This window comes from Monodon monoceros, unplaced genomic scaffold (assembly GCF_005190385.1).
Source record: "Monodon monoceros isolate NGI ecotype Baffin Bay Population unplaced genomic scaffold, NGI_Narwhal_1 Super_Scaffold_20, whole genome shotgun sequence".
In the NCBI taxonomy this organism is placed as follows: Eukaryota; Metazoa; Chordata; class Mammalia; order Artiodactyla; family Monodontidae; genus Monodon; species Monodon monoceros.
Window position 1 is genome coordinate 135,913,511 of NW_021703777.1, and position 12,484 is coordinate 135,925,994.

At 44.8% G+C, this 12,484-nt stretch overlaps 1 protein-coding gene across 1 annotated transcript in view; it reads left to right on the forward strand.

The window, feature by feature from the left end:
* The window catches only part of POLN (DNA polymerase nu), a 167,231-nt gene that overhangs the window by 50,813 nt on the left and 103,934 nt on the right, over positions 1-12,484 (forward strand). Inside the window, exons 9-11 of the mRNA XM_029235434.1 lie at positions 2,195-2,263; positions 3,487-3,547; positions 4,286-4,350. Of these exons, the coding sequence (XP_029091267.1) occupies positions 2,195-2,263; positions 3,487-3,547; positions 4,286-4,350 (195 nt within the window). The remainder of the gene's footprint in view (positions 1-2,194; positions 2,264-3,486; positions 3,548-4,285; positions 4,351-12,484) is intronic.

The window sequence follows — 12,484 nt, forward strand, 5'->3', positions numbered from 1 at the left end:
CAGGTCTGTCTCTCTGACCCCCTCTTTCAAGATGCACCCAGTTGTTAGGAACCACTGTCTGGAGAAGCACGGGTGCTTGCAGCTCTGGAACCTGCCCGGAGCCCAGCAACAGGGAGACTTGATATGGCTGCACAACAGGGCCAGAGGAGGCGTCCCAGCGGGAGCAGCACCGGCCACCATCAGGCCACTCTGTTCAGACTTCCCGGGTGTAAGTTAACAGGCACATGTTAAAAGCACGACTAGAAGGCCACACAGGAGGCCATGTGAGCCTGCCCTGCGTGCCGGGGCTGAGCTGGGGTTGGTCGCTGCTTGGGGTGCTTGATCCTACAGACCCGCAGTTGAGGAGGGATTTGTGTCAGATAGAGGCTTGGGGTTGGAAATACAGAAACTCAGTCTCCCTTAATTTAAAAAGAGATTTGTCAGAGGAATGTGGGGTAGCTCAGAGCCTCAGAGGAAAAGCAGAACCAGGCTTTGGGAAGACAGGCGTCAGGCGGGTCTGGGGACCCAGGCAGCAGGAGCCCACGGGCCGGGGGCCAGCAATGAGCTGTGATCATTTTCTCTACACGTCACTTTTGTCCAAGATTCAAAGTTTTAGCACTTAGAGTCTCCTTTCCGCGACTGTGTCACATGTCCACCCCTCGGCAGGGCAGGCAGGGTGTGGAGATTGGCAGTCTCCCCAGATCCATGCTGCTGGAGTGGGAACTTCCCCTGACACAAGCCGAGATACCATTGCTGAAGGAGGGAGCTGTCCGCCTCTGTGTTAGCCCAGGTTTACAGAGGAGAACCCAGGTGCAGAAGGGTGCATGTACACGCACCTTGCCCAAGGTCATGGTTCAGTTCAGAGTTTGGATTTCTGACTCTAAAGTATAATTTCTTTCCAGTATACACACGTGCAAGTTAGGGATGGGAGTGGCTGCACGGAACAAAGCACCAGCTCCAGCGGGTGTGTTTTCTCCCTGTCGAGAAGTTGGAGCCCCTCACCCAGGCCGAGCAGCTGCTCCCAGAGCTGTGCGACTCAGTCGCTCCCCGCGCACCGTTGCCTTATGCTCCCACCGGGAGCTTCGCCCGAGGCCCTCCTCCACACGCCAGGCGGGAAGGAGGCTGCCTGGGATGAACTTCCGCTCGTGTCTTGTTAAACAGGGCAGCAATGCGTCTGCTAGAGGTGGAAGGCGGCCCGCTGCTCCGCAGGGTCTCCTGCCGCCCTGGAGCAGTGGTATGAAAGGAGGGGAAAGGAAAGCGCGGTCCGGGTCAAGGAGCAGCAGGGAAGCAGTGAGGACTCATGAGAGTGTGGCTCCTGTCGGGGAGGCGGGAGACCTCGGATGGCGAGAAGGAAGATGACGACCGTGGGGAGACGAGCTGCGGCCGGGCTGAGCCGCGAGGGGCCGGAGCTCCGCCACCGAGTGTGAGCCGTCCTGGGGAAGCCTCGCGGCTCAGCGCTGCCGTCGGGGAGGCGCGTTCAGGCAGCAGGGCGGTGGCCGTCTGCCGGTCACAGCCGACGCGTTCACGTGGACGTGTTCGTGGTGCCTCCCAGCTAGTGGTTCCCGGGAGAGCCAAGACCCGGGATGGCGGCAAGACAAACGCGAGGTGCACAGCCAGCCGCCGATCATCGTGGCGGGGGTGGCGGTGTGTGTGTCTCTAAACTGAGGCCGGGCGCCTGGAGTCTGGGGGGCCGTGTGGCAGCAGGAGGGGTGCAGTAGGGACGCAGGGCTCTGCGCAGGGGGGCAGAATTCGACTGACTGTCGGGGCCGCGGCTCACCACCACCCTCCTGGTCAGCTGGACACAGACCCTGTTGGCCCACCTCCCAGGGTCTCTGTGTGTGTCTGGGACGGGGACCGGCGATGAGTGTGGGCGAGGCACAGGCTCCCAGACGCCCACGGTGGGTAGAGGGGCAAGCCGAGGGGCCGGGTCTGTCTCTACCACCATGTGCGATCTTTGCACCTTGGGCACTTAGCTCCTTTGTGGGTCATTTCCTGTAAAATGAGGAAAACTGGGTTGGGGAGAAAGTAAGAAAGCAATAGGTAGCTTGAATTTGCCTGAAAAGTATCTTCCGAAGTGTGGGAACTGCTCTGCTTGAGGCGATGGGTGGCGGCACCAGACGTGTGCTCTCTGCCGAGGAAACACTGCCGCTTCCTAGATTGTGATGAACGTTGCTGCCAAATGTGCCTAATGTTGAATTCTTTTGATCTTTTAAAGAATCAGAATGTACATGCAAACCTGAGGGTGCTCTACAGACTTACGATGGGCCTTTGTTCCCAGCTCAAGGCAAGGCATTTCATTGTAACTTCACTGTCCAAGGGCTGTCTTTCATTCGCAGCCATGCTCACAGGAAACAGTACCCTCAGTGTCTTTGTGCAGGAAACGGGGTTCTGAGGCCAAGTGAACCTGCGCATCACTCATAGAAGGGCAGTCCAGATGATAAGACCTGAAATTTTTTAAATGTTTTCTATAGGTTGACAACAATTGTAACATTTTTTTAAAGACTCAATTCAATTGGAATGTTTCTAACTCTGCAGTTAACGTAAAAGCTAAGAGTTTATTTCAGTTAGTAGTGATGGACACAGCTCCACTCAGTCTCATTGGGAAGCAGAGGTCATTTGAAGGACCTGTCAGGAAGGGTTGAGTGAAGGCGCTGTGAACCACAGCAAGGGCAGGAGTCAGGGGGCCAGAAGGGACGGAGAAGTCTGCAGGGCAGGCACTGGCTGGAAGCTTTCCATCCCTGGGCTCAAAGGGCGGGCTGTTACAGGGACCCTGGGAAAGCAGTGGCCCTGCAGGGGGCTGCTGGCCAGGAGCTGGGTGCCAGAAGTGGTGGCTGCAGGCCACGGACTGGGGCCAGAAGTGCACTGTGGGCTGGCGCAGGGGAAACCCGCTTCCCTCTCCTCCTGCCCCTGAATGGGCAAAACCAGCCCGAGGGCAGGGAACAAGCCCGGCTGATGTGGCCTGGAGGGCATCTACCCTTCTTCCAGGGCCAAGAGCAGGACAGAGGATGGGTCCTAGGGGCAGCCGAGAAGGTGAGGGCACAGCAGAAGGACAGACGAGGCAGAGGGCTCTCAGATGGAAACCCTGATAAAGAGCGTGGGAGGTGATCCGAGTAGATGAAGGTGGTGCACGTCTCCCCACGTTAATTTATAAAGTCTGTGCAAAATCAAGGAAAATTCTAAATTTTTGGGAATTCAGAAGACCTATTTTGAAATTAAAATGGGAGACTAAAAGTCCACAAATACCTAAATCACACTTAAAAATAAGAAAGATTAAAGAAAAGTGGGAGTGGGACTTGTCCTACCAGGTATTTCTGAATATCTCTACTGGGGCTTGGTAATAAAATAGGATACTTGACAAAAATAGGGATTTTATTAGGAAGGAGGATAGGGGAACCAACCATGCCCACCAGAGGAGTTGCTCAATGAAATTAAGTAGGCTGTTCAGCAAACGCAGGTAGAAATAATAGTTTAAAAGTAACACTGATGTCGTTTCTTCCTATGAAACAGGTTTACGGTTTATGGCAACTGTTTTGTACTTTGGAGCTTCCTCTGATACCAATTTTGGCAGGTAAGGTACCCTAAAGATGATGCCCAGTCATCCTTCTAGAGAGTTCTTTGTACCTTTTGGGAAGACTGTTTTCTCTTGACTTAGTTTGGGGTGGGCAGTGCATCATATGGGCACTGAAGAGGTAGTGAGCCCTTAACTTTCCCCTTCTCTGACAAGAGGGATTGGACCGCATCACCTCTTGGGCTAGAAGGACTCTAAGGTTCTAACATCTGGGTCACGTGGTATCGCTTCTGTACTGCCTGTTCTGCAGGCGTCCTGCCGGACTCCCACAGCCCTGAGAGCAGTGGTGGGGGGAGGAGGCCTGTCTGGATGTTTTCCAGGTCAGCACTTGTCCTGGTCCTGGTGTGATGGACCCTTCTGCTTCGTGAGAACCCCCTGCAAGCACTGTTGCAGGCTCTGCTCTGCCTTTGCTCTTAGCCCCTGACCCGCCCTGTCCTGCTGGGCACCTGGGAGAGCAGAGCCTCGCCCAGCATGGCAGCTGAGTGGCCGGGGGTGACTCTCCATCCATCGCCCAGCATGGCAGCTGAGTGGCCGGGGGTGACTCTCCATCCAGAGTGTCCCCATGCCCACTGCCACCATTGCTGGGCTCCAGTACTGACCCTCATGGACGCTGCCGAGCTCGCACTGTCATCTTGGTCCTCATCGGGGGATAAGGCTTGCTCCTGGCACTGCAGTCTTTCTCAGAAATGATTTGTTGCTGCAGTACAGATTTTTATCTGCTTTGGTTTTGAATCACAGTGATGGAAAGCCACAGCATTCAGGTGAACAAGGAAGAGATGAAGAGGACTTCAGCACTTCTTGGGGTACATTCTTCTGTCAGACTGTTTGCATGTGTTAGCTCTCTCCTGTCTGATGAGTTGGTCCCCTTGTCAGTTCTCGGGTGACTTTCCTTTTCTTCCCTTCCTTGTTTGTCCCAGACTGATGTTGGCACTGTTCCTCCTATCTCTGACTCCTGCAGGGGAGTACCACGCTTTGAAAGGATTGAAACAAGCGTCACATCTGGTTACTCTCCATGTGGATGTGTGCATGGTTTAATGGATACCCACTGACATTGCCCCTTGTAGTTGGTGACGTTTCTTGGATTCTTTAAAGCAAAATCAAAGTTTCATCTAGGTTATCCATTCTGCTGGTGTACAGTTGTTCATAGTTCTCTCTGATAATCCTTTTTATTTCTGTAAAATTGATAGTAATTTCTTTTTTTTTTTTTTGGCCTCACTGTGAGGCTTGTGGGATTAGTTCCCTGTCTAGGGATTGAACCCAGGCCCTTGGCAGTGAAAGTGCGGAGCCCTAAACACTGGACTGCCAGGAAATTCCCTGATAATATTTTTCACTTAAATTTCTGACTTGTAATTTGAGCCTTTTCTTTTTTCCTTAGTCTAGCTAGCTAAAGGTTTGTCAATTCTGTTGATCTTTTCAAAGAACCAAATTTTGGTTTCATTGATTTTCTTTATTGTTTTTATATTCTCGATTTCATTTAACTCTGCTGTCATGTTTATTATTTCCTTCCTCTGCTATCTTTGGGTTTAGTCTGTTCTCTTTCTAGTTCCTTAAGTTGTGAAGTGAGGTTATTGAGTTCATATTTTTCTTGTTTTTTAATATAAGCATTTATAGCTATAAATTTCCTCCTTCACACTGCTTTTGCTGCATCCCATATGCAGGTATGTTGTGGTTTTGTTTTCATTCATCTCTAAATAATTTCTAAATTTGCTTTTTATTTCTTCTTTGATCTTTTGGTTGTTTAAAAGTGTGTTGTTTAATTTATACAATTTTGTGAATTTTCTAGTTTTCCTTTTGTTATTGATTTCTAACTTGAACTTGCTGTGGTCAGAGAAGATACTTTCTATGATACTTGTCTTTTAAAATCTCTTGAGACTTAATTAGTGGCCTAACATGTAGTCTATTTTGGAAAACATCCCATGTTCACTTGAGAAGAATATCCCATGCGCATGTTATTGTTGGGTAGAGTGTTATGTACATGTCTGTTAGCTCTAGTTGGTTTATCATTGCTTAAGTTCTTATTTCCTTACTTACCTTCTGTTTGGTTGTTCTATCCATTATCATGAGTGAGGTATTCAAGTCCCCAACTATTACTGTAGAACTATCCATTTCTCCCTTCATTTCTGTTAGTTTTTCTTCATATATTTTAATGGTCTGTCATTAGGTATGTAAATGCTTATATTATATCTTCTTGCTGTATTGAAAATATAATGTCATCCTTTGTCTCTTGTAACCAGTTTTTATTTAAGTTCTATTTTGTCTGATATTAATACAGCCATCCCTGCTCTGTTTTCATTAATATTTGGATGGAATATCTTTTTCCATCCTTTCAATTTCAACCTGTTTGTCTCTTTGAATTTAAAGTGAGTCTCTTGCAGACAGCATATAGTTGGACCATGGTTTTTTATCCATTCCGCCAATCTCTGTCTTTCAATTGGAGAGTTAATCCATTTACATTTAATTAATTACTGATAAGGAAGGACTTACTTCTATCATTTTGCTATTTGTTTTCTATATGCCTTATAGCTTTTTTGTCCTTCATTTCCTGCATTACTGTCTTCCTTTGTGTTTAGTTGATTTCTTGTAGAAATGTTTAAATTCCTTTCTCATTTCCTTTTGTATATATTCTATAGTTTTTTCTTTGTGGTTACCATGGGGATGACATCTAACACCCTAAAGTTATAACACTCTAATTTGAATTTATATGAGCTTAACTTCAATGACATACAAAAACTGTGCTCTTTTACAGCTCTGTCCCCCCACTTCCAGTTATTCATGTCACAAAATTACATCTTTATACATTGTGGGTCCCAAAATATAAACTAATAATTTTTAAAAATTATGTAGAAAGGAAGATTTGGAGTCACAAACTAAAGTTACAGTACTACTAGCTTTTATACTCATAATTGTTTTTTTCTTAAATCATATAGAAAACAAAAAGTATAGTTACAAATTGTTATAATACTGGCTTTTATAATTCACGTATTTACCTTTATTGAGATCATTATTTCTTCATTTGGCTTTAGGTTACTGTATAGTGTCCTTTCATTTCACCTTGCAGGACTTCTTTGAGCATTTCTTCCAGGGCAGGTGTAGTGTTCACATCTCCCTCAGCTTTTGTTTATCTGGGAATGTCTTAATTTTTCTCTCACTCTTGGAGGACAGTTTTGCCAGATAAGGATTTTGGGTTTACAGTTTTTTCTTTTAGCACTTTGAATATATTAACCGACTGTCTTCTGGCCTCCAATGTCTCTGATGAGAAATCTGAGGATAATCTTATTGAGGATCCCTTGTATGTGATGACACTTTTCTCTCGTTGCTTTCAAAATTCTCTTTTGTCATTGTCTTTTGAAAGTTTGATCATATTATGTCTTCATGTTCATCTCTTTGAGTTCATCTTACTTGAAGTTTTTGAGCTTCTTCAATGTTTGTATTCATGTATTTCATCAAATTTGAGGAGTTTTCATCTTTAGTTTTCTAAAGATTCTACCAGAAAACTACTAGAGCTAATCAATGGATTTTGTAAAGTAGCAGGATAAAAAATTAATGCACAGAAATCTCTTGCATTCCTATACACTAATGATGAAAATTCTGAAAGAGAAATTAAGGAAACACCCCCATTTACCATTGCAACAAAAAGAATAAAATACCTAGGAATAAACCTACCTAAGGAGACAAAAGACCTGTATGCAGAAAATTATAAGACACTGATGAAAGAAATCAAAGATGACACAAACAGTTGGAGAGATATAACATGTTCTTGGATTGGAAGAATCAACATTGTGAAAATGACTATACTACCCAAAGCAATCTACAGATTCAATGCAATCCCTATCAAACTACCAAGGGCATTTTTCACAGAATTAGAACAAAATTTACAATTTGTATGGAAACACAGAAGACCCCAAATAGCCAAAGCAATCTTGAGAAAGAAAAACGGAGCTGGAAGAATCAGGCTCCCTGACTTCAGACTATACTACAAAGCTACAGTAATCAAGACAGTATGGTACTGGCACAAAAACAGAAATATAGATCAATGGAACAGGATAGAAAGCCCAGAGATAAACCCACACACATATGGTCACCTTATCTTTGACAAAGGAGGCAAGAATATACAGTGGGGAAAAGACAGCCTCTTCAATAAGTGGTGCTGGGAAAACTGAACAGCTACATGTAAAAGAATGAAATTAGAACACTCTCTAATACCATACACAAAAATAAATTCAAAATGGGTTAAGGCCAGACACTATCAAACTCTTAGAAGAAAACATAGGCAGAACACTCTATGACATAAACCACAGCAAGAAATAGGTAGCTAGTGGGAAGGAGCTGCGTAGCACAGGGAGGTCAGCTTGGTGCTTTGTGACCACCTAGAAGGGTGGGATAGGGAGGGTGGGAGGGAGGCTCAAGAGGGAGGGCACTTCCCTGGTGGCGCAGTAGTTAAGAATCCGCCTGCCAATGCAGGGGACACGGGTTCAAGCCCTGGTATGAGAAGATCCCACATGCCACAGAGCAACTAAGCCCATGCACCGCAACTACTGAGCCTGCACTTTAGAGCCTGTGAGCCACAACTACTGAAGCCTCTGCACCTAGAGCCTGTGCTCCGCAACAAGAGAAGCCACCACGATTAGAATCCTGTTCACCACAACAAAGAGTAGCCCCCACTCGCACAACTAGAGAAAGCCTGCGCACAGCAACAAAGACCCCACACAGCCAAAAATAAATAAACAAACAAACAAATAAATTTATTTAAAAAAAGAAGGAGGGCATGGGGGATATATGGATACATATAGCTGATTCACTTCGTTATACAGCAGAAACTAACAGAACATTGTAAAGCAGTTATACTCCAATAAAGATGTAAAAAAATTTTTGAGGGGTTTTCAGCTATTATATCTTCAAATATTCTTGCTATCCTTTTCTTTCTCTTCTCCTTCTGGGGCTCCCACAGTGTGTGTATTGGTCTGCTTGGTGGTGTCCCACAGGACCCTTAAGCTCTGTTCACTTTTCTTCAATATTTTTTTCTTTCTGCTCCTCAGCCTCAATAATTTTCATTATTCTCTCTTCAAGTTCACTGATTCTTTCTTCTGCCTGCTCAAATCTCCCTTTGAACCCTCAAGTGACTTTTTAATTTCAATTATCATACTTTTCAGCTCCAAAAATTTCTTTTTTAGTTTCTTTTTACATTTTCTGTCTCTTTATTAATATTTCTATTTTGTTCACACATTGTTTTCTTGACTTTCTTCACACCTTTCTTTAGTTCTTTGAGCATCTTTAAGGTGGTTGTTTTAACGGTGTCTGGTATATATCTGCCATTAGGTCTTTTTTTTCAGTGATAGTTTCTGTTTTTTTTTTTTTCCTTTGAATACACCATATTTTCCTGTTTCTGTGTTTGTCTTGTGATATTTTTGTTGAACATTGGACATTTGGATCTAATAATGTGGTAACTCTGGAAATCAGATTCTCTCCTTTCCCACAGTTTGCTCTTTCTGTGTGTTATTGTTTCTGTTTATTGTCTTGGGTTTTTTAATTTGCTGTAGGTTGTCTCTGTGTTGAGGATCAACCTAAAGTATAAACCTAAGGTCTTCACAGTTCTTTTCTGAGCCTTTTCCTTGGCATGCACGGTCACTTTCTAATTTTCCCCATGTATGTGAGGTTATTTTTGAATGTCCTTGTCTTTAATATCTGGCTTCAAAGGAGAAAAAGCAAAAAATGCAGAGGGGTTAAAAAAGGCACTAGCCCTTTAAGTCCCCTGGAAGTCACTTCAGCTGGAGGGGGAGGGTCTTGCAACAATGGGGGAGGTGCAACAGCAATGGCTGCGGGCCCGTTCATCTGCACCTCTGTGACCAGAAGAGCAGAGGCCCCCAATATCTGTACAGGGTCTTTTTTGCCCCACCGGTTCCTGCAGGCTGTGGGCAGGCTGCTCCAGAAACAGGTGCATGGCCTCCTGGCCTCGGGCCTCCTGTCTGGGGGAGGTGGGGTGGGTAGCTTCTATGGTACCAAGAGCTGAAACTGACCAAAATGAACTGCGGTTTACCATCCGAGGCTTCCCCTGGAAGCCATCAGCAGACTCCAGGGTTCCCAGACGGTTACATCAGCGGGTTCTTCCCCTGCAGTTGCTGTCCAGGTGGGAGATGGAGTCTCACCTCACAGGTGCCTCCTACTCTGCCATCTTCTCTGAATCTGCTTGGTACAAATCTTAAGTGTACAGCTTGACGTATTTTTATATATGTACACATCCATGTAACCTCCATCCAGATCAAGGTATAGAATATTTCCAGCACCCGGAAGTCTCCTTCCTGTCCTCTCCCAGTCTGTACCCCCAGATAGCCATTCATCTGACCCTGTCCTTGGTGATTCTGAGCTTCATGTAAACCACACAGCTGGGCTCTTTGCTTCTGGCTCCTTTTGCTCACATTCTATCTGTGGGATTCACCAATTTGGTTGAATGTAGCAGAAGTGCATGCCAATAAAAATTGCTTGTAGCACCTGTTGTAAGAAGGTGCCATAATTTCCTTACACCCTCTCCCACTGTTGGGCACTGTGATCGCAGTGGCTGCGACTATTCATGTGGTGTAACTATAACCTGTGGTGGATAAGAGAGCTCTTGTCTCTTGGTTTTCTCTCCAGAAGTGGAATTGCTGGGTTACAGCGTATGCGTACATTTAGCGATAGTAGGTACTTCCAAATAGCCCTTCAAATTGGTTATAACATTTTCTAGTCCCACTTGCTACATCCTCACCAGCGCAGTACCGTCAGTCTTTTTCACTTTAGCTATCCTGGTGGGTCTGTAGTCGCATTTCATTGTGGAGTTAATTTGCATTTCCCTGATAAGTAATAATAGTGAGCACCTTATCATGTGCTTGATGGTATTTTGGATATATTCTTTTTGTGATCCAATTTTTCAAAGAATTTGCCTATTTAAAAGTTTATGTCAGCTTTTTCTTATTTACTTATAGGAATTGTTTATATATTCTGTATGTGGGTCCTTTGTAAGATATATTGAAAGTACTTTCTCCCAGTCCAGGGTTTGACAAACAGTGGTCTATAGGCCAAATCCATCCTGTGGCCTGTTTTCATATGGCCTGAAATTAAGAGTGGTTGTTACAATTTTTAAAAAACAAACAAAAGTAGAGAAGAATATGTGACAGAGACCATATGTGACCCATAGAGTCTGAAGTATTTACTGTCTGGCCCTGTCTTTGTCTACAGCTTGTCTTTTTACTCTCTCAATAGCTATGTCCTTTGATGAACGGAATTTCTTCATTTTCATGAAGTCCAATGAACCATTTCTTAAATGTTTGAGAATTTTTGTGTGCTAAGTACTTTTTGTCTGACCTCTAGTAAAGATATTCTCCTGTGTTTTCTTGTATAAGCTGTATTATTTTAAGCCTATCCTCCACTTCAAATTAATTTTTCTGCATGGTATAAAGTACAGTTAAGATTTTTCCCAGATGGATTTCCATTCAGTTAAGCACAATTTATTAAAAGTGCCACTGTTTCCTGCACTAAGAATTACAGTAGTGTCTTTGTCATAAATCAGGTCACTGTGTACGTGTGGGGTTTTTTCTGGACTCTTTTCTGTTTTTTTGTTTTGTGTGTGTGTCCCTGTGCTACTACTCCCCTGGCTTAGTTACTGTAGGCTTATAGTATGTCTTGATATCCTACAGTCTTCCATCTTTGTTCTTCCACATGGTATTTATCAATCCAGGTTCTTCGCATTTCCATATAAAATTCTCTGATCTACTTTTTAAAAACCAGCTGGGATTTTGATTGTACTTTCAATGCGTGTGATAAAAGACTCATATGCAGACTCTGTAGATAACTCCTGTCAATAAGAAAAAGCCACTTAACACATTTAAAAAAATATTTTATTTATTTATTTGGTTGTGCCAGGTCTTAGTTGCGGCAGGTGGGCTCCTTAGTTGCAGCACCCGAATTCTTAGTTGCGGCATGTGGGATCTAGTTCCCTGACCAGGGATCAAACCCGTGCACCCTGCATTGGGAGTGTGGAGTCTTAGCCACTAGACCACCAGGGAAGTCCCCATTATCTGTTTTTTCATGCTTTGTTCCTTGTTTTTCTTTTCATCATTTGTCCCCTTGACTATAGAATTCTGGCATACCTTAACTGAGGGCATTGTCTGTGGGTTCTTCTTTTTGCCTAGTGCTAGCTTTTTGTATCATACTTGTCCTGCTCCTATTTGTAAGCGTCTTTCAGTGTTTCAGCCGAAAGGCAGTTCTTGTCTGGTAGAGTGCAGATGACATTTCCTCAGAGTTGGTTGATTTACACTCTGCTCTCTCTTTTCTTTTATAATATTTTTTTTAATATGTAAATCTATCTATTTATTTTTGGCTGCATTGGGTCTTCGTTGCTGCATGCGAGCTTTCTCTAGTTGCAGTGAGCAGGGGCTACTCTTTGTTGTGGTGCAGGGGCTTCTCATTGCTGTGGCTTCTCTTGTTTTGGAGCACGGGTTCTAGGTGCGTGGACTTCAGTAGTTGTGGTTTGTGGGCTCAGTAGTTGTGGCTCATGGGCTTAGTTGCTCCGCGGCATGTGGGATCTTCCCAGACCAGGGCTCAAAGCCATGTCCCCTGCATTGGCAGGTGGATTCTTAACCACTGCGCCACCAGGGAAGTCCCTATAATAATTTTTTTAAAGTCCTGGTCATGTTCTACTTTTCTTCTGACCAAAATGGTGAGGGGGTGAGGGGTTCATAAATTCAGCATGTCTACTGCTCTGCTCAGCACCGTATTTATCAGCTGTTTCGTAAGGTGCCTTGTCTTTTCCCACCTGGGCCTTGCATGCCGCCCACCCCTCGCCCTGGGCTGTGCCCCAGTTTGTGTGGTTGTTCAGAGCGTTGTTGCTTGTTTCCGCTGCAGCTGCTCCTCTGTTGGGAGGGAATGTCCTGCATCATGATCACTGGGGTCACCATGCAGTTTGGT